Raw genomic sequence first — 23,689 nt, 5'->3', positions numbered from 1 at the left:
GGGGCCATATTGCTAAATATTCAACAATAAATACACAAATAACATATTTTTCAAACACAAAATCAACAGAACTGTTGACTGCCGAGGGAGGTTGCTGCTGAATGCGCTGTTGCCGCTGCTCATGATGCATTGTTGCTAAATAAAAACCTTTTTACTTTATGCTCGCTTGCGTCTTGTTCGAAAGTATAGTCGAAAATGTTATTTATCATTATGGGATCATGGTATTATCTTTGAAAGGACGTAACTCGAACTGACACAAGTCGAGGGATGACTGTACAGACTAAATTATACTAACTTAATCTACCTTATACTACCAGTGTATGCACTAGAGTAACAATAAACTACATTAAATATGGATCATATCACAACTAATCTGGATAATTTCCCATCAGGTCCACCAACTTGGTTTAACAAGCACATGATCATTTGAGAATTGATCAAGTTTTGTATGTATATGTACATAGATTGCATGATATGAGTGACCCCCCCCCCCCATTTCTGTAGCCCTGATATGAGTCTCCTGCTGTACCGATGCAAAGAACAGATGTGGAGTTTATCCCTATCAGGAAAATACATTCCAAGTATGTCTGTGATTTGTTTCTGTGCTGCTCCCATACATCAGTAACATCACAATAATATAAGGTATTAACACAGGTTACCAGGAAGAGTGCAAGTTATTTCTGCATTACCTGCATTTGACATTCTTTCACTTTAAAACAGTCAGAGCACGACATTTCCATCACCTCTCAAAAAGCCATTACGATGCTTTAATTATACAGTTGAATTCGTCTGTTCTATGCCAATTGTGAATCAGGTGTTAGTTACTGGCGAAATGGTTACCCAATGGGCCATCTGCTATTGCACAGCTGTAGCAGATAGCCCATCTGGAACTATTTTACTAAAAATACATTTCACTATTATAATAAGAGTCAAATAATCGTCTCCCCCAATGAAGAAGCCCTAATGTCGGGACTGAACTGTTCCATCATTTCATAGTCTTGCTCAGTCCTGAGAGCCAATCCTTGTTAAGGTATGGATCTATGTTGCCAACTACTCTTATGTACATTATTCTGTTGACTAGAGGCTGTTTCACCTTGGAGACCTGCTGCAGATATAGGTACAGTCAGGCACAAAAATTGCTGTCTTTCTCTTGGATTTTCAAGTGTCAACAGGAGCACTACAGATACTCTAGGCAATAGCATCCCTAACTTTGGATGTATCAATTCCAGAAAGCCAAACCCTTACAAAGAAAAGACAACTCTCTTTCTCTCTGGGACTCCTGTTGACCTCTCAGAGTCCTGTTGCCATTACTGTACGTAGTATCAGAGGGGTAATCTTTGTGCCTATGAATATTAACCCAATTTCCTTTCTGGTCTGTTGATGGAATGAGCTTTTTTCCCCTTGCAATGTCCTGCTTTGGAACAGATTTCTCTTAACCCTTAGGACTGAGAGATCCATGTTCAATTGCAGTAGAACATCCAAGACATCTAAATAATTTAGAAAAAATTCAGAATTGTAAAAAAAAAAATGGTGTTTCAGAATAAATCTTCTAGGATGAATATGTAGGTAAGCTGTGGCCCATTGAGCTAAAGGTAATCTTTAACGAGTTACCAAATTTAACACCAGATTTAATGGCCTAGACCAATGATGGCAAACCTTTTTACCCAGGTGTGTCAAACATCTTTTTTTTTTAAATATTGACGTTGTTGATGTGCCACTTGCATACATGCATTATAAATTTGACTACTTAATCATAGATGGTGACTTATACATATCATATTAGACTATTTATTTAATAGGACATTGATATACAATCTATGAATTCATATTATACAATTAATTTAATAAACTGAAATTATTGAAATTAGTTTTTTCATCAGAATACCAATATTTTTCAACATCCAAGGTGTGTCACCTGAAACCCTCAAGTGTGTCAGTGCTGACACGCATGTCATAGGTTCGTCATCACTGGCCTAGACATTAGATGCATCTTCAGTGCATTTAAACATACAGCAACCAAAAATACATTTTACTCTTAATTTGTACAAAAAGAGTCAAATACCTGTCTCCCCTTTCTAGGTACTTTATTCAAACATCTTTAAAATGATTCATTATTATTCTCTATTTATGGAAATCAATATGCACTCAGCAATACAAACATCCTAGAAACATTGAAACACCAGGTCAATGTTTATTCCAGTGACAGTATCTATTTCGAATTTTTTTAACCAATAGCTCCACTCTTCCAAAATAGACTAAAAATGTTTATATTTTTTAGTCTATTTTGAAAAAAAAACATTACCCCCCCTCACCCCACTGACACACAGAGTTGTAGCAAAACTGTTCTTATCCTCTATAACCAGAGTAATACATAAATATAACAGTCACCTCATTTTTAAACTACATATTAAACTATAACATTAATCATTTATTTCTAGTACTTTGTATTTTGTTCTTGGCCTATTGTAAACAGACAGGAGAAACTATTATCTTCCAAACATAAGAAAATTATTTGCTATGATAAACCAGATCAGTCATCACTAACACCATGTTCCATGCATAAATTCACATAAAGAGAAAACACAAAAAATAAGAAAAGTCTCATTTGAGTATATAGGGAACCTGAAATAGGAAGTGATCACTAGTTAGTTTTGAGCAAGATGAAACTGAATGTCATATTGAAAAGAAAAATATGTACAAAGAATCAAAGTTTGAGCAGCTATACAAATATGTTCCATCCATAAGTTCATTGAACTTCATCACATGCTATATGATCAGCACTTTTCTGGAGGCCATTCACTCCAGACACACCATCCATCCTCATTGAGAAACTTTATACACTTTCTTTCGATGTGTCTAAAGTATTTCAGTTTTTCTCCTTAAAGCTACTGACAGAAGAAAGCTGAAATACTTTGGACACCGAGTCTTTCTAGCACCCATCCATTTGTCTGCCTTTCATTGTCTGATATTCTCAACAAGGTTCCAAGTTTCACATCCATAAGTGGCTATTTAAAAAACAGCTGCATCTGGAATCCTCAGATTTCTTCCTGTGGAGACAGATTCATTCATGCTTCCATATTTTAGACAAGTCTTTGACCATTATTTTAGCCATTCCTAATCTTCTAATGTCTTCTGAACAGCAATTCTTTATATAGGTCTTCTTTATCATTACAAAGGAGTACTATATCATCAAGCATACCTCAGAGTACTGATCCATCTGCCACCTATCCTAATTCCTGTCTTAAGCTCATCCAATGCCACATGTATGATGTCTTCAGCATAGATACTAAACAGGTGAGGAGAAAGTAGGCATCCTTGCCTAACTTCCCTGCTTACCTGAAACCAATCAGTTCATCCAACACCTGCTTTTACTGTGGAGTTGAGCAGATATTGGATTGTGTTAAGGAAAACCCATTATTTTCATTACCTCCCACAATTTTACACACCCAAAAGCTTGGAGTAATCTATGAAACATTTACAATAGGGGTCTCAATTCTTTATATTTTTCAATGATCTGTCTCTGATACCCTTGCCTATCCTGAAACCTGCTTGTTCCTCAGGCATCCCCACCTCAACTTTGGACTCATCCTATGATCTTGAATAAAATCTTGCTTGCATCAGCAATTAAGCTAATAGTTCTTTATTTCTTGCAATCCTTTATATCTTCCTTCTTGTGCAGTGGTATGAAAATTTTCAGTCCACAGACCATGATCCTATCTCCCATATCCCTGCAATGCATTGATGAAATTCTTATCCCTCTATCCCCTGTGACCTTAACTCTGCTGAGAATTCTATCTGCACCTGGGGCCTTGTTATTAAGCTGTTTAACTGCCCTTTCAACCTCATGCCTAGTAGAAGAGGTTCCAAATCGGAGTTTTCCTGATGAGAGAGCTCTTCCAAATTTTCCTTTTTTTTTCTCCTGCTGTACAGTTTTTCACAGTACTCTTTCCATCTGTTTCTGATTTCCAGTTCCTCTGTTAGTACAGCTCCACCTGTCTTTGATAACATTCAGTTTAGAGTTAAATTTGTGCTTAAGATCACAAACTAAACAAAACATCCTTTTATAACTGCCTCCTTATTTGGAACTCTACCTCTTGACATCTGTTAGCATAGTAATTTTTCTTTTTCTGCCTGATGGCTTTTCTGATCTTTCTGTAATCTTTTATATTCTTCAGTCTCAGTGTTTTTCTTCAAATGCCTCCTTTCGATCAGATCCTGTGTTGAATCTGATATCCATGGGGTTCTTAATCTTTTGATTGGGCCTAGATACTTCTTGGCTACACCTTCAATATTATGACCTTGATTCCTTCTCAAAGCATTTCAACTGTGTTCTCCTCACTAGTCTTCAAAAGAGTACCCAACGTGTGTCGATGTGTCTTCTGTGAATCCACTAGGGATTACTCTGACATCCAGTCTAGGGCTTGACATGGAAGATTTTGGAGTCTCAATGCTATTTTGGCTCTTACTAACTGTGGTGTGTACCACAGTCTGCTCCAGGACAAGTACGTATATATGTACATCTAAGATGCTTGCTTTCCACTGCTTGAGTGTCAGGATGTAAATCAATCTGGTGTCTACCTGTCGATGTTAGATGTCCAAGTATAGGCTTGTTGTGGATTCTTCTGAAAGCAGTTATTTGTAATGACTAATCTGTTAGCATGGGCAAATTCTAAATTTTTCACCACAGGTGTTGTGTTCTCCAGATCAAACCTGCTACACTTGGGCCTAACTGTCATACGCTCTCCCATTTTTGCACTGAAGTTTCCTAAGATAAAGTACATCTTTTCTTGGTAGGCAGTCCAAAACAGTCTGCAGATTTTCAATAGGACTTCTCACTCTCTTCATCAAATATGTTACTTTCAAGAAGAAAAAAACTTTTTTTTTTAAATTAGGAGCCAGATTTTGGAGACTTGTTGAAAGAGGCCGAAATAACTTTGATTCAGCCAGAAAGCAAGTGGCAATCCCCCTTGGTATAGAGTATCCCCCAGTAATGGTACTGGCCCTTTTCATATTTCATCTTTGTTTATTCTTTTCATAGAACTTCTAAATGTCTTCATCAAATATGTACACTAAAAAAAAAAAATAAATAAAATAAATAAATAAATTAAGAGCCAAATTTTTAAGACTCGTTGAAAGAGGCTAAGAAACTTTAATTCAGCCAAGAAAGCAAGTGGCAAGCATCTTTTTGTAGTGGAGAGTCCCCTAGTGATGGTACTGGCCATGGCCATTTTTATTTTTTATCTTTATTCTTTTCTTCTACTGCTCTTCACTCTATCCTCTGATGTGTTTGCTGTTAATCCTGTAAGCTCTGCTTTTGCATATAGCAGGTAGTTCTGGATGGTTTGGACAAGATCATTAGGCTAGTGGGCTTGCCTGCAAGATTGGTGATGAAGTAAATCTCCTTTCCTGTAGTCCAGAAACAGGTCCCAAAACTTGCTGTGGTACCAGTATGTTATCTGGAGTTGCCTGGCATTCCACTTCTGAGCACAGTCATTGCTTGCTAGTTAGAGAACTAGCAAGCAGATCGTTTCTATGGTGTCATGGATTGTTGAGAGGCCCATGATAAACTTTTGATGACTCTCTTTCTTTCACTCTCCTTATGCGAGTTTCATCCTCAAGTTTATCATAGGTCCCTCAACAATCCAAGATCTAGTATAGAAACTATTTGCACATCAACCAAAAGCAAAAAACATCAGAGACACCTTATAAATAGACCATCTTTTGTGATTATACATTCAACATTTGAACATTCTGACTGGGTAAATGTCATCTTTATCTTGAAGGATTTGCAGGGTCCCCAAAATCTGTGAATGAAATTCCATTCAGGAGCATCTGAATATGTCTCCATCCTTGGCAAAGTATTTTGCCAAGGGTGGAGACAGAAGGTTATCCATGGCTGTGGCTTCAATCTGTTTATATATCTTTTTTATTCTGCTGAAATATCCAGATTGTATAACAAATTGAAAAATCATTATATAGAAAACCAATAATCAGATAATAGAAAGTTGGTAATAGCAAAACAATGTCAAAACTGAATAAAATATCTGACTTGTATTTGAATATTCTTGATTTTTTTCAAGAAAATAAGTTGAATTCTTGATGAACGATGTGGATTGTCCAATATGGACAGTTAATAGATGTGAAAGTACTTAGCAGATCTATATTTGGAAGAGTCAATACAATTCACTGTGAGGCTTACTGGACAATCCTCTTTATGGATTTTTGGAAGGCCATATAAATGAAGAATCCTTCCAGAATGAGATATTCAGGCTCAAAGTGGCATCATCAAGTTGCATGTATGGTCCCTAGAGAAGAGTGTTTCCACATTATGTAACAAATCAATTTAAAAAAAGTCCTCATCCTACCCACAGTACTAATGTACTGCAGATTAACCACCTTTTATGGACAGGATAAATATAAAAAAAGACAAGTCACAGATTATTATTATTAAGAGAAGAAACTTCCAGGGAGTCAGGGATACAGGTATGATAGCTATATTCCCAATATCATTTTTATTTCAAGGATGGAGACAGAGGTTTGCTGTTTGGCCTCATTCTGAAAATGAACTTACCGTCCTATATCAGATCAATAGTTTTCACCCACATATTCAATTCACCATGAAAAAATAAAATGTGCTAGTAGTTTACTATTCTTGAACATCCTTCTTACTTGCACAGCTTTCTATACTCTGTCAACCAGTGTTTATCGGAAACCTACCTTTATTGGTATCACTCATCATGGAAACCAGACCTGCGCACAATAGCCCAAGTGATGTCTTATCAAGGCCTTGTAAACAGACAAAATGACATCCGTATCTTAACATGTCAAGGTTTGTTTTAGCATTTCAATTATCCTCTGAGTTACATTTGTTATGTGGCCCTTGAACTACAACTTCTAATCTACTAAAACTCCAAGATCACAATCAGTTTCTTCTATCATAATTCCACCAATATGATATGATATTGGATATCTCATCAGAACAAACTGCATGACTTTATATTTACTAACATTAAACTGATAGCCGTTTTCACATGCCCAATTACAGCGTATTTAAATCATTCTGCAAGTACTGCTTATTGGCTGCATTCCTGATTATCAGGAATCTGATAATGACTGTTCCTTGTGGGACACTATTGGATTCCTTAAATTTTACCAACCCGCATCCCCCATATACTACTTTTTGATATCTCTCAGTCAGCCATCCTTTTCTTCGTGGCAATATTTTATAATTCAGTGCCGTGTTCTCCAGTTTATACAACAGTCTCACATGCTGCATTCTGTCAAAAGCCTTAGCAAAATCCAAAAGTGTCATTGTGCATCCATTCCCTTTGTCTAACTCAAGGTAATATTATTATAGAATGTGAGCAAGTTGCTCAAACATGAACTTCCCTTAGTAAACCCATGCTATTCGTTTGAAAGTAGAGATTCTCTCTGAGCCCTAACCAACTTTTCCAAAATCTTCACTACTACTCCTGCTAGTTGAATATATCAATCTTTGCACCACCCTTTTACAATGGGTTCACCATTGTAAACCATTATAACTGTGGAATTTTCTGCATTTGTGCAAATTCAGTTGTGCAACAGTTTTAATACCTCCTCCTCATACACTTCAGTTTCTTCATCCAGTGAAGTAGTAGTGAGCTCAATGTTGCATACATCAGGCTGATATCTTTTAGCAAATGAGCACTCATTATTTGAACAATCCCTTCAGTATCTGCCATCCTCATACCATCTGTATTCACTAGTTATTCTTTCATATTTATTCTTTCTTTCTTTTGTTTGCAGAATAATGATAGAATTTTTTTAGGTTGTGTTTAGCTTGCAGAGCCAGTTTCTTTTCATACTATCCTTACAATAGTTGTGACTCTTCTAGCCTGTTTCTTATAATTTTCATAACTGATATTATCCTCATGCACATGGTATTCCTTTCACATTTTTTTTCTCACGAATATCTTGATTAATAAAATTTCACATCCATTTCACTCCCTATCCTATTTATTCTTTGAATTCTAGAGACACATTCCAATATTGCATCATTTAAGTATTTTTTTAAATGCTTCCCATGAACTGTCAATATCCTCCTACCCATCCAACAACTGATACCATGATGCAGAATTCAGCATTCTCCTCGGTAATAATTTCCTGCTTTGTAGTTCAGCATGTAACCTTTTCTGAATGGAACATTCATAAACTTCGCCACTTCCCAAGTTAGTACTGCATGATTACTATCACCAACTGGAAGCAAAATAGATATGTCTTTAACTGAAACTTGTTCTAACACTGTAATCAGATCTTATACTCTTTGACCTCACGTTAATTCTGTCACATGCTGATTGAGGAAGTTGTCGCACAACTCAATAAATTCAGTTTCATTCTTATCATCAGATTTCACTGCTACCAAATCACTGTTTGGATAATTATTAAAGTTCCCAATTATGATTACTCATTTTTCACCTGTCATCTTTATTTGGTAATGCATTTCTTTGTCACTTATAACTGATCAACAATATCTGTAGCAACACTCCACTGTGTATTTGATCTTATTAGACTCCCCCCCCCTCACATCAGATGACTTAATACTCATTGCCACATGGAAAACTTTGACTAATATTACAGTCCATAAGCCATGAATTCCTCCACAAGCTAGGTCTCACTAATGCCTATAACTGTCACAAATGTTCACCTAGGCAACAAATTCTATCCCTTTGTTTCTTATACTTCTAGCATTCATGTATAGACATAAGTTACCTGCATGCACTTTTTTTTTTTTTTTAATCTGCATGATAAAGTTGGACAACTTGCAGATCTGTTTTTATCTCGTTCCTTGCAAGTGATTGATAAGTATGAACTAGATAAACACAAAAAAAATACAAAAGATTCTCACCATTCCTTCTATCATAATTTAGTTTCCCCGACTGTTTAGGTTTCATACCAATTAATCATTTCTCAAGACTCCTAATACCAAAGGCATTTATGTGTAGGTCATCATTCTAAAGATATTGAAGTGAGAAAGTGAAAATCATAAGTATATTACCTAGATTTTCACTTTCTTACTGTTTATTCTTGCTTCTTCCTACAATTCTTTTACTGAAGTTATCACTAGTTAAGTCATTCATACCTGCTACAATTACAATTTCTTTGGCTTTTCAGTTCTTTTTTTCGATTGCTTGTGATATATTTTTAATTTTTGCTCTGGGAAAACTTCAAATTATAACCCACTCATCAATAGCATCTTTCATAATAGTCACTATACCAAATAACATGTTTCTTTTTACAATCAACATTACCTACCTGATTTATTCCATGCTTTGCTGCTTAACTTTCTTATCCTTTCTATGTTCCTGTAAACACTGCTTGACTTTCTGTAATTCTTATGTTGTTTAACTAATAATCTGCTTTGTGAGCTTTGTTCTCGACTACGCTGTGCTTGTGAGTGATCTGGTTCTTGTATTTGGCACCATTTTACAGCTACTTTTTTTTTATTTTTTTAAAGAGATATTTGTGCCATCAGAGATTTCTTTAATTCACATGAATAAACACAAGGAAATAAGTAAAAATATTACAGGCTATCAGGAGTGACAATGATAGTTGATTACAAGTAGAAAGTGAACTGGATGGATTGATTTGAAACAATAACAGCTATGTAATGTTATATATAAAACAATGCAGTGGTAAAACTGAGGAAATATTGTATTGTTAATTATTAACTGCATTTAAAAAACTTTAGTGATTAGAATAAGACTTTCTCAGAGGCAGTTGTTCTGATTTAAGTTTGGATGGTGAAGTAAGCCCTCAGCCCTTTCTTTAAACAAAAGTTCAAATTTATAGCGATGCAGATGAAGTAAGCATGTTTCAGACCGTAGGATATTATGATCTGTATCTATTCCATGCTGTGCCAATCCAGATTTCCTGTTGCTAATGTAAGATAGATGTTCTAGTATTCTCTTTTTTATTTTGAGCATCCATCCAGTTTGTCTGAAGTAAGAACACAAGGAACTTGGTAAATGCCAGGAAGAGAATTTATCTTTATTATTATTACGTAACACCTCCGGGGAGTCCAAAGACTCACTGAGGAAGGGTACCTACTTTACAACTCTGTCTCCACCAACTACAACAAACCACAGCTATATTTACAGCCCACCTATATTTAGTATTTTCAGACAATCACAAACATCCATGCCCATGGCGGGATTCGAACCCGCATTCTTTTGGCTGGAGAGCAGATGCACTAATCACTCGGCCAACCAAGCTGGCATGATGACAATTTGTTAATAGAAAAGTAGCCACTAAATTGTACTTCTTAAGAATGTTGGCAATGGATTCTGAGACACCAGAAATGTATGGAATTGGAATTCGACCTACTGTTTCTTTATTTGAGATAGGATTATAGAAATTAAAAAAAAGCTATTGTGTGGTCCTTCCTGAGAATACATCGAGTTTCATATTTAAGAGTTCTTGATGTAATTGTTGAGGCATAGAACATATAGTGTGAGCATGTTGTGCTAAAGTTTTTATAATTCCAGTCTTCTGTGAGAGCTGGTGAGCAGATTGCTGTTGAATGTAGCATCCAGTGAAAGTAGGCTTTCGATAAATGGAAGTAATTAGTTCACCTGATGGCGAGCGGAAAACTAGAACATCTAAAAAGAAAAGATTCCTCAATCTTTAAACATACCTGTGGCATCACTTTAAAAACAACAGGTGGTGAACTTGTGTAAGTCCATCTTTTATGAAACTGTTCAGATGTTCTTGGCTTTCGAAAGGTATGTTCCTGCTGGGTGCCCTGACAGTTGTCAGTGAAGCACAAGGCAACATGCATGGGGATGGGCCTGGAGAATTTGTTGCGATACAGTGATAAACGCAAGGATTTTCTTACTTGCCTAGTCATAGGAGATGAAACATGGGTTCCTAGGTCACATGACTCTGTGACCTGGGAACATCCACAATCTTCTGTGCACAAAGAAGTGAAAACTGTTCCTACTGTCCAAAAAGTCATTTCCACAGTTTTTTGGGATTGCCAAGGCTTTCTGTTGGTGGACTTCTTGCCGAAGGGAGGAACAATCAATGCAGAGCTTTACTGTGCAACATTGGACAAACTGCAAGTCAATATTCAACACAAACAATCAGGACTCCTGATAAGCGGCATGCTTTTGGTGCATGACAGTGCTATCTCCCCCCCCCCCCCCCCACACACACACCACTTGTGAGTGGTTGTGCTGTAATCATTGGGAAACTTTGCCACATACCCTACCCCTACAGCTCAGACTTACTGCCTTCAAACTTCTATTCGTTCAGCCCCCTTAAGAAACACCTTTCTGGAAGACATTTATTGCAGATGGGGAAGTTCATCAGGCAGTGCGATGTTGGTTACTGGATGTGGGCATGGATTTCTTCAGTACTGGTATTGATAAACTGATCTATCGTTGGGACAAGTCCATCAATAAATTTAGGAAACTTTGCAGAGAAGTAGTGTATGAGGGGGGGGGGGGCTGATATTAAAAATTATATTAAAGCAACTGATATAACCACAAAAAAGAATGCATCTTAAAACCCTTTAACCCTGATGTTTCATCAAATTGTAATTGCATTGCTCAATCTTCTCATCTGAGGATTCGTGACCCTAGTCACAATATCTCCATTTCTTTCTGTATTTTGCTACAGCAGTTGCCAACTTCAAAATAAGTCCAGTGTTCTTTTTAATCTGGTCCAACCATCTCGGTCTTGGGCTTCCTCTTTTTCATTGTCCTGGATGATAAGTTTTTCCACGTCATTTTCATGTCTTGAAATGTGACTGAAATATTTGAGAATTGTTTCATTTACAATGTCACATACCTGCCTCTTGATTTTTAGTTGACTTATACTTTCATTAGACCTTTTGTTTATCCAGGAGACTCTCAACATCCTTCTCCAGCATCACATCTTGAAGCTATTTATCTTGTCCATAGCTTTCTTGCTGAGTGTCCAAGACTCAGCACCATAAATGAACATCGAAAACACCAGGTTATTGACCAGTATTGATTTAGCGGGGATAGAAATGTTTCTGTCTTTCCATATTTTCTTCAGTTGCACCATTGCTGATCTTGCCATGGTAATTCTTTTAATTTCCGGTTGACATCTACTCTTGATGCTTATTAGAGCTCCAAGGGAAATGAATTCATCCACTCTGTTGAAATCAGTGTTGTGGGCAAAATTGTCATTTTCATCTATGACCATGTATTTTTTTTATCACGATTAATTCTTAAACCATATTTCAGGCTTTCCCATTCAACTCTTTTAACAAGGGTCTCCAGTTCTCCTTTGCTGATGGCAGTAAGAATGGTGTTAGCAGCATACCTAAGATTGTTTTTCTTTTTTGCCACCAACTGAGAAACAACTATCATATCTGTTAAGTGCCTTTCTCATAATGCATTATCCATAAAGATTGCATACACCCTCTGTTCCAAAAAGAAACTGAACTTTTGGTAGAAAATAAAACGCAGGCCAATTATAAATATTCAAATCATTTATTTCAATCAATATACTCTCCCTCAGCTTCGATACAGCATTTGGCACGGTCAATTAATTCATTAAATGAGTTTTTTATATCGGTTTTTGGGATGCTGTTGAGGGTTGTGGTTACTGCCGCCTGAATGTTTTCAGTGGTGTTGTATTGCTTTCCTTTCATTGGCAAATGAAGTCAGGGGAAGAGAAAGAAGTCACAGGGTGTTAAATCAGGTGAATATGACAAGTGATCCAACACACAAACTTGGTTTTTGCTCAAAAACTGTCTCACAATGTTCAAACGATGAGATGGTGCATTATCATGCAAAAGTGACCAGCTGCCTGCACCACGATATTCATGCCGTACCTGATGAATTCTCGCTGTCAATTGCTTCAAAACTTCAAGATAAAACTCGCCATTGACTGTTTGGCTAGGCGGAACGAATTCTTTGTGGATAATGCCCTTGGAATCGTAGAAACAAATCAGCATTGTCTTTACTTTTGATTTCTTGAAGCAACATTTTTTTGGATGCCCCTCTTCTGGCGTCTCCACTCAGCACTCTGGTGCTTTGTTTCGGGCTCATACTTAAAACATCGTGTTTCATCACCAGTAACAATCATTTCAAAGAAGTTTGAGTCCTTATGAGCGGTTTTAATGAGGTCCTTGTAGTGTTCAATTCGATACATTTTTTGGTCGTCAGTCAACTTGTGGGGAACAAATTGCAAATTCAATTTACAAAGACCCAAACTCTTGGTCAAAATGTTGTGCACAGTTGATTTTGGAATCCCTCAATTCATCTTCAATCAATCTCATGGACGATTTTGGGCTTTCTTTGATGAAATCACGCACTTTTTTGTTGTTAACTTCGCTCAGTCCAATTTTTGGATGGCCCGGCTTTTCATCGTCCTCAAGCGTCTCATGACCACTTTGAAATCGCTTAAACCACTCATAAACTTGAGTACGGGATAAGCATTCATCACCATATGCTTTTTTGAAGCATTTGATGCGCTTCAGTAAAACGTTTACCAAGTTTAACACAAAAGTCAATCTCAGCTCTCTGTTTGAAACTCGTTTTCCGACCGTTCGTCAAACCACACTGTCACTATAACTCGGCTTCTAATGAAAAAAATGTCATAAACAGTTGACACAACACTAATGAAGGTTGCCGCTTTCGACAACAAAAAGATACAGCAGGTGGCGGCACTAGTTTCATTTATTTTCGAAAAGTTCGGTTTCTTTTTGGACAGAGGGTATAGATTCAGGGGAGAATATGCATTCTTGTCTCACACCTTTCTAGACTTTTAAGCACTGAGATGTTTTTCCATCCATCCATCTTCACCACATCCTGATTCCTCTTGTACTGTTTTAAAATGCGTGTCAAATGTTCTGGGATGCCCATTTTACTTTCATAAATTTACTACTTTCCACAGGTCCTCCCACCTGACAGTCAAATGCTTTAGTGTAATTAATGAAGCACATATACAAGGGAATATTAAATTTTTGAGTCTTTTCAACCAAGTGCTTTAGATTAGATATTTGATCACTGGTTCCATGTCCTTTTCTAAAACCTGCTTGTTCTGCAGGAAGTTGTCGCTTGGCATATTAAGTTTTTCTTTAATAATATAGATAGAGAAGAATTTTGCTTGCATGTAAGATCAAGGCTATTGTGCTATAATTATTACATTTGTTGACATTTCCTTTTTTGTGTTTTGGGATAAAAATGGATTTCACCTAATCATCAGGCCAATCTCTCATCTCCCAGATTTTATCACAAATTTTTCTGATTCAATGCCTATTGGTCCTAGACATGCAAGAAGTTTGCTTAGTATTTGGTTGTGTCCCAGGGTTTTCCCTTTCTGAATTTTTTTTTAGAGCTTCTACAACTTCTTTTAAAATGTAAGGTCCTTTTTGGAAGTCTCTGGTGTTTTCTTTGTTGAATGAGACTGAATTATCTTTATATAGATTTGGGCAATAGTCTTACCATCTATTAACCTCTACCGGCCGAGGTGGATGAAATAGTGAGACCAGTTCTAGCAGTTCTTATCCATGTTATTCAATAGGTGTTACAGAATCGTATCCAGATTTATCTGGACACACACACACGTTCTGGCCGGTTGGGGTGTTAAGGAATGGCCATTGGATCAATAAGAATACGATTGGTGGCATCCGCTATACTTGAATACTTTGGTTTAAATTTTCTATTGATTTGACTGATCTTCAATTTCTCTGCATATATTGTTGATAAAGTTGTTTTTATCTTTAATGCAAATTTTTTTTGATGAGCTTGGATAACTAGCTATAGATCTGCCTGTCATCTTCTGTTGAAAGTTCTTTTGACTTAGTTTCATTTGATATCCATGGTGTGCTGTTTCTGGATTTTTTGGGCAATGTTGACTTTACAGTTTCCAGTAATATTATTTTAGTTTTATCCCATAGTTCTTCTGGGATTGTTTCATCAGTGTAATTCCTAGTTCTAGAAATTTATTTTCTTAATGCTATGTGTCTCGGTAATTCCTGTGAAGTCCAATATGGGTGGATATGTTATGTTATTTGTTTTCAAATGTATTTTCATATCAGCAATGAGGAGTTGATGATCAGAGCCACAATCAGCTCTGGGAAATGCTTTAACATTTTTCACCATAGACCTCCATCTTTTGTTAATAGGAATATAATCAATTTGGTTCTTTGTTCTGTTTCCAGGTGTATAGTCTCCATTTATGTTGCTTAAAGAAGGTGTTAGTAACTATAAGTTCTCTTTCTATACAAAAATAGATCAGTCTTTCATTTTGGGATCCCAGGACTGTCTTGTGGTCTTCCATCCCTTTTCCAACTTTTGCATCGAAGTCATCCTTAATGATCAAAATGTCCCTTTTCAGTATTGCATCTATGGCTAAATTCAGATCCCTGTAGAAGAGGTCAATGGTATCTTTGTCTGCATCACTTGTAGGGGTGTAAATTTGTAAGTGTGTGATTGGTATTAGATTAGTCAATCCTTAAGGATATCCTATAGGGTTGTAGCTCAACACTAATTTGCATGTACATTTTTTGACAATTATTGCTACTCTGTTTCTGCTTATAGAATCATGTCTAGCAAAATAAATGGTATTGCCTAGCTGTGATGTAAAGTATCCCTTGTTTTTCCAATATGCTTCTGCATTTTCTAGTATATTGATGTTTAGTCTTTTCTTTTCATTTTGCACTATGTCCAGATTGCCTGTATGTAATAATCCTTGTACATTCCAAGTACCAGTAATTTTATCAATTGGTGCTTTCTGGTCATAGTTGGATTGTTGCAGAGAAATGTATTAGTTGTTTGAATGTTGTAAGTTCTCAGTAGGTGTCGAGATCGGGAGTGCATGTTCCTATTCCCTCTGTGCCTGGAGGTACTACTTTGGTTTGCAAGGCTGGTAGCTGCCCCACTTTTATCATCATTCTTCAATGTGGCTATGGCTGTCAGGAGGATAGTAGAGTGGTTTTCCTTTGCCTTTTCTGCCACAGAGCTATTACCAATAACACTGATTCAGCCATGCCAAATAGCTGTCTGGACATGAGCCCTTTGGTGATGTTGCATATCTTCAGCGTCATGCCAGTACTGGAATGTGCTTTTGTCCACTTCCAGGATATCTTGCTTACTCTGACTCCTACCCAAATGAGACCTGCCCAGCTTGGGTGGCCCTTCTAGTTGCTAAGCAACCACAGACATGCCCACTGGATTGTCAAAGCACACCAGCCCCACTCACCATGTGGAGATACCTTTGGGGGGGGGCCTCAAAGAGCAAATGATTACAAATCACAATAATTTGTTCTTTTTCTTTTAGGATATATAAGAAGACGTCAGAGGTTTTGAAATTCAAAGACAAAGGGATGCGGGCCATCATAAGTTTTTCGTGCTGCAAGAATAGTCTGCAACTGAGATTCGTTAAACTTTGTGCGAGACTTTAGGGGGCTTAACCCCCAGCATATTCAACAGTTGCCAGATGGGTGGCCAAGTTTAAAAATGGGCATCCTGAGACAACAGATGCCTCCAGGTCAGGAAGACCTTCCATATTGATGCGGTGCATGCCATGACCCTTGGTGATAGTCGAATACCAGCTGAAAACATTGCAAAGACTCTGGGGATATCCAGGGAATGAGTTGGGATCATTATCCACCAGCATCTGTAAATGTAGAAGCTCACAGTGAAGTAGGTCCCCAAATGTTTGAATGCCGAACAAAAGAGAGAACGTGTGCTGTCATCTCAAGAAATTTTGGGTCATTTTGAGAAATCAGGTCCAAATTTTTTGGCTTGTATTGTGATTGTTGATGAAACATTTATTGATGATATTCATTTTCTATGTTCTTACCAAAGTCTTCTCATGATTTTTGTTAAGCTAGTTTTATGCAGTGCAGTGCTTCACGTTCTTACATTTTTCTTAGTGTTCTCTCAGAGCTGACTTACTTGCCAGGAACTTTTGATATGCTGTCTCCTTTTCCTTCATTGACTCTTTAATTTGATTTTTCAATCCTTGCAGACCTCACCACATGCCTCTCTGACTGAATCAAGTAATCTTTTCTTCAGGGTCTGTCACTGAATCTTCATAGTTTGGTTCTTGTTTTCAAAGTAATTTTTTCTTGAATACTCCTTGTGTATTTGTGTGTTGGAGTTTACAGTTCATCTCTGAAAGCGACTCAACTTTTCTTTTTAAAACTTTCTTGCACACTTTCTTTTCAATATGATATTCACTTTTCCTGCTGAAAACTAAATGGTGATCAAGTCCAATTTCAAATCCTCTGTATGCTTGTGTTCCCAAACCAGCATGTAAATAATGCTATCAACAGTAACAACAATAACATTTTCTCTCTCTCCATAAAAATTGTGCACTTCTTTATGTTTGAATGTGGTATTAGTAATAACTAGTCCATGTCCTGAACAGAGATCCAGTAGATACTTTCCATTTTTATTAAGTTTTGCTCTGTTCTTCCAAATTTTCTGAGAATATTTCTGTATGTTTTGGTAATCATTTCTTATTGTGTTGTTTAGATCTCCAATAACTACCAACCTTTCCTTTTTCTTTCTAAAACTTTATAAAGTTTTATAAAATTTTGCTGCTACTTCTGTGGGACCATATGCACAAATATGGTCCCACAGAATTTTTTTTTTTCTTTCCTGATTGTTATTGCCTGAATATACAATCTTGTATTTGTTGCTTAGAAAAATCTTACCTGCTTTTGTCTTCTTCATTTTAATAATCTATTATATCAATCTGGTGCTTATCTAGTTCTTCTGCTAGTTCCATTTTGTATACTTTTTCTACTTTGTGCATCTTTAAGACATTTTCCTACGCACTGTTCTCAGATGTAGAATAAGCATGAACTGAAAGATAAAACCTAATTTCTTGATGCCGAGGAGGCAATACTTTGTAATATATTTATGTCAAAAAAGAATGGAGTTAAGTTGTTTCAAGATTGTTGTCTGGAGATTTGAGTGTTATTAAAAAGTAGGAAAGGTGTGTGTGTGTCAGAAGTCAACTGGAATGATTTTTGCAGACTGTGGAGTTAATCAAATTGTGAATTAGAAAAAACTGCAGGTATAAGTTTTGGTAGTTTGTGTTGTGCAATGCACTATCAAAGAACTAGGATTGAATTTATTAATTATTGCACAACTGAAAATTATTGAATATCTGATTTTTAATGATAAATGCACGTAAACACAAGAATTTATTATAATTAACCAGATATTTCGGTCTGGAAATAGCAGACCATCCTCAGTGGTATTACAAGAACAGTTATAAAAAATACAAGCTAGAATATTAACAATAGATCGTTTAAAATAGAACAAGCCACGTGATGTTATATCACTATCACTAAGTATGAAACGGAATATTTTGAAGTGGAGACATGATTGAAAAAAAAAAAAAAAAAAAATTAATGAGTAATCTTGATTAGACTTTCCCAGATTTTTGATATAGATATACAGTCATTACGATTCAGGTTGGGACAATGGAGCAAGGCCTCCACGCTTTCCTTGAACAAACGTTCAAACCTATAACGGGATCTATGTAAGAGGTGAGTCTTGGACCAAAGGATGTTGTGGTCAGTTTCAATCCCGTGCTGAGCCAATCCAGACTTTTCAGGTTTGTTGTGAAGAATGGAGGATTGATGTTCTTGGATTCTTTTTTCAAGAGAACATCCAGTCTGTCCAAAATAGGATAGATCACAGTTGAACGGAATTTGATAAACTCCAGAATCAGCCCATTATCCATGTCAAAAAACAGGAATTATAAAATGCCTCATCAGAAGAGCAAAAACTAATTGTTCTACCTTTGATTATCTACAGAAAGAACTTTTTACTATCCAACAACACATGATACTCAATGGCTTTTCTGAAAAAAGTACTCAACATCTCAATTCTTATAATCCTCCACAAAACAAAGTTTCAATACGTCGAGTGCCAATTCCTTATATCTCTGGTATTTCAGAACCTATCGCAAGAATTTTAAAGAAATATGATTTAACAGCTACTTATTCACCTATTAACAAATTGTCTTCTCATTTTCCTTCTCCTAAAGACAAACACTCAACTTTATCTCTTCCTGGAGTTTATCAAATTCCATGCAACTGTGATCTATCCTATTTTGGACAGACTGGACGTTCTCTTGAAAAAAGAATCCAAGAACATCAATCCTCCATTCTTCACAACAAACCTGAAAAGTCTGGATTGGCTCAGCATGGGATTGAAACTGACCACAACATCTTTTGATCAAGGACTCGCCTCTTACATAGATCCCATTATAGGTTTGAACGTTTGTTCAAGGAAAGCATGGAGGCCTTGCTCCATCGTCCCAACCTGAATCATAATGACTGTATATCTATATCAAAAATCTGGGAAAGTCTAATCAAGATCTATATCAAAAATCTGGGAAAGTCTAATCAAGATTACTCATTAATTTTTTTTTTTTTTTTTTTTTAAATCATGTCTCTACTTCAAAATATTCCGTTTCATACTTAGTGATATAACATCACACGGCTTGTTCTATTTACGATCTATTGTTAATATTCTAGCTTGTATTTTTTATAACTGTTCTTGTAATACCACTGAGGATGGTCTGCTATTTCCAGACCGAAATATCTGGTTAATTAAATATCTTTCTTGTGTTTACGTGCATTTATCATTCAGTCTTATGTCACAAGTATCCTTAAAACATCAACTATCTGATTTAAATTAGCTAAACTAACTTTTTTCCATTTTAATTTGAAGATAATATTGTAAATTCTACAACTAAACCCTGTAATAGCATAAAATAACTTTCATTTGCAAGAAGACTGATCTGTGCTTTAAATTTTTTATGTTAAGTTTAATTTTGGTTTATTTTCATATCCAGCTAATTCTTATTTTTTTTTATTACAAGGAAAGCAAAGGCAGCTGTGCAAAGACTACATCAGAAACGAATGCGGTCATTAATTAAATCTTATAGGAGACCTCCAGAAATTTATTTGTAACCAGCTTCCTGTCAACAGTTCTCTTCTAATTTATTTCTCAACCTGCTACAGCCATAAAAAATTAACATGCCTTTAGGTGAAAAGTCTCATTTCTTGAATAAAATTGTTCTTTGTACAAAGAGTAGTTGAAGCGCATGTGTTTTTTCAAAGAAAAATGTGCATATCACGTTCTTTTGATTCTATTATGGAAGTGTTTAAACACTTTTTATAGCAGACTTTAAGCATTATAACATGCCACTGATGAGCAGGTTATAATTTCAAGATTTCCCACAGAAAAATTTTAAAATATAGTGCAAGCAATTGAAAAACAAAAGAAAAGCAAAAGAGGTAGTAATTCTGGTAGGTACCAATGACTTAACTAGTAATAAATTGTATGAGAAAGGATATGAAAAGGTTGCTTGAAGAAGCGAGAGTGAAGAGTGAGAAAGTAAAGATCATTAGTATATTACCTAGATAGATATAATGGAAATGAATTATGAAGAAGAGCTGTGATGGTAAACATTTCGATGCACAGACTTATAGAAGGAATGAATGAGAGTTTTTGGATGTGTAGAGTGATTTGAGGGAAGACTGGATTTGTATAAGATAAGAGAGATGGTCTACACTTGAATGCATTAGACACCAGGAAGTCTTGAAAAATTATTGATATGAGACCTTACACAGAGGGTCATGGAAGTATCTGTAAGAGTGACAACATTAGCTAACTGTTCATTGTGAGTATATTATTTTGGCCACTAACTTAATTTTAGAATAAGATTACACGGGGTTTTTTATGGACCAATGAATTTAATCATAAATTATCCAACAAGTTTCACCAACAAAAGGGCTGTTTGGCTTCTTCAGGGTATATAAACGGTAAAGACAACTCAGTCACTAGTACCTAGAACAAATGCATAAAACATAACAAATTAAAAAGAGGTGTAACATCATATGCATGGAGTGTTTATTTCATTAGTTATTGTTGTGCGTGCATGCTCTGTAGTTTGCAGCAAAATTAAATTCTGGCAAGCTTAGTGATCTTATTAGGGTTTTCCATATGTCAGACAGGATCATTCCTTGATTTCTGTTTAGGCTGCTTTCAGAAAGGCGAACCACTGTGGCTTCTTTGAAATTGCGACAACGGAAATCTTCTTCGACATAGGGCATGGAACTTTTGTCCCATTCAGTGGCGTGACTTGTGTTGAAGAAGTGCATGGCTAATCTGGAACTATCTATTCTGTTGTTTTTAACATCCCTGTTTTAATTTTTTCTTATTTCAAGACTTCTTGATGTCTGACCTATGTAGTTTAATCCATAAGAGCAAGGGATGTTGTATACTCCGGCATATGTGAAGGAGGCATTGCTGTCTTTTGGTGACCTTGATCAGTTTGAAAGTTACTCTAATTTCAAAAAAGGTTCGAAGAGTGTTGCAATCTTTTTTGACACTGTTCCTACATAAGGGATGGCAATTGAGGATTTATATTGAGACTTGGCAGATTGTTGTTGTGTGGGGTTGCTATGAAGTATCTTTTTAATTAAATTTCTTGGATAGCCATTATTTTCCATGGTCTGTGATATATGAGTTAATTCGTCCTGGAGGTCTTTTTCTTCTGATATGATGCTGGTGGCTCTATTTTTGAGCATGTGCATGATGCTAAGTTTTTGAGAAATGTGGTGAGCGGACTGAAGAGGTTAGAAGTATCTTGAGGATACAGATTATGTAAAATGTTGATAACTTCTTCTGCTGGAATGTTGGTGAATAAAGATACCACGTCCAGAATGGCAAGAATATCTGTTTTCAAAAATAGATATGTTTTTCAATTTGGTGATCTTAATACATTTCAGATCATCTTGATTAGTTTGAAAGTTACTCTGATTTCAAAAAAGGTTCAAAGAGTGTTGCAATCTTTTTGACACTGTTCCTGCATAAGGGATGGCAATTGAGGATTTATATCGAGTCTTGGCAGATTGTTGTTGTGTGTGGTTGTTTGTTTGTCCTTCAAGTTGGAGAGTGCTCTCTTTTCTGAAGGTTATATTTTGGTGTGGTGGTCTAGACCAGTGCTTCCCAAACTGTGGGCTGTGAAATAATGAAAACAAATTGAAAATGTTTTAAGACTAAGTAGATTTTTTTATCTTAAAAGGAACATATTTAATTTTTATTTCTTTTTTGTTATTTTTAATATTTTAATGGGAAAAAAATCACACATCGGTGCAGGTTCACAAATTTTGCTTCCTGCGTATTTCAGCGCATAATGAATATTAGTAAATATATGCTTATTCATATACGTTTCATTTCAAAGCAGAAATCTAAGAATTGCAGTTTCAAATATTTCACCTGATATTGACTTTTTGTGTAGCAGTAATGAAACACATCCATCACATTAAATTGTTATTAAACTTCTTTTATGTTTTTAATTCTTTCTTAATTACTAATCGTTTTACGTTTCATGTGCTTGTACTGCAAATGTACAATAACGATATATCTATCTATATAAAAATATGAGATAACGTGGCATGTCAAATGTGTATGTACAATAAGATGCTAAAAATGTAATATTTGCATTTGATTTTTGCAATATTCCCTGTGTATGTTTTGTATTGAATATAAATACAATAAATATTATAATAACATATATCTATATTACAATTTTTTTTTGAGGGGGACCATGAAATATTGTAATTTTTTCAAAGGGGACCCTGACATCCAGAAGTTTGGGAAGCACTGGTCTAGATGACGAAAGGATAACAGCACTCTTTAAGCTAAGATTATTGGCTATTGTTTCAGACAAAGACGAGAGTGCTGTCTTTATGTTGCAAATAATATGATTAGGTGCGATAGCAAAATTGAATCCTTTTTTGAGTATGCTGACTTCCGGTTGTCAGAGAGGTTAAAAATTACTTTGTCCTCAGGCAGGTTGGGTTTAGAGTTTCGACTTCTTTCACATAACTTATTAAATTTAATTCAACTTTTGCTGATAAGAAAAGCCTTATCGAAACTATTATGTATCAATGAGATTATGTATCTAGAAGCGTCCATAGGGTCGGTTTCTATGTTGTTCGAAATGTCTTCATAAAGTCGGAAGCATGTTAGATCTATTTTGCTAAGTTCGTATCTGATATTTTGTATTCTATCACGTAATAGCGCCAGGGACGTTTTGAAATATATTCGTTTAGCCTTTCTTGAACGGAATTTTTCTTTTATAACCAAAATATGACACCTTCAGAAAAGAGAGCACTCTCCAACTTGAAGAAGGACAAACAAATCATCATTTTAAAGGGAGACAAAGGAAACTCAATGGTTATCTTTAACACCAAAGACCACACAGCTAAGATCACAGAGTTACTCTCAGATACATCAACTTACCGGATATTAGATTCAGACCCTACATGGGAAAACCACGAGGTCACAAATAATTTATTACGTAATATGAACAGTTGGTCTACAGATCTACAATGGAGATTGAAATCGTTGCACCCAGTGACACTGCGATTATATGGTTCTCCTAAAGCGCACAGAAGTGAAGTCCTTCTATGCCCCATAGTGGATCGAAGAAATTCTCCAACCTACCTATTATCTAAACACCTTGCCCGTCTCCTAAAGGATCATATTCGAAACTCTGATACTTACATAAAGAATTCAAAGCACTTCATTGCGAAATTGAAAAACAACTCTTTTTTTGAAACAGATATTCTTGCCAGCCTAGTCGTGGTATTTTTATTCACCAACATCCTGGTAGAAGTTATCAACATTTT

At 35.9% G+C, this 23,689-nt stretch overlaps 1 protein-coding gene across 2 annotated transcripts in view; it reads left to right on the top strand.

Annotated features, from left to right (window-relative positions):
- LOC150108019 (large ribosomal subunit protein mL62-like) overlaps nucleotides 1-20,078 on the top strand; it is a 104,894-nt gene extending 84,816 nt beyond the window's left edge. For both annotated transcript variants that reach the window (XM_090415519.1, XM_090415518.1), the window contains exon 6: nucleotides 19,867-20,078. In XM_090415519.1, the coding sequence (XP_090271645.1) occupies nucleotides 19,867-19,957 (91 nt within the window). In that variant the 3' untranslated portion in view covers nucleotides 19,958-20,078. The remainder of the gene's footprint in view (nucleotides 1-19,866) is intronic.
- Nucleotides 20,079-23,689: the final 3,611 nt, after the last annotated feature.

This window comes from Typopeltis vanoorti, chromosome 3 (genome assembly GCF_054136105.1).
Source record: "Typopeltis vanoorti isolate ZY-2024b chromosome 3, IOZ_Tvanoo_1.0, whole genome shotgun sequence".
NCBI classification, from domain to species: Eukaryota; Metazoa; Arthropoda; class Arachnida; order Uropygi; family Thelyphonidae; genus Typopeltis; species Typopeltis vanoorti.
This window is presented reverse-complemented; position numbering and strand designations above follow the sequence as displayed.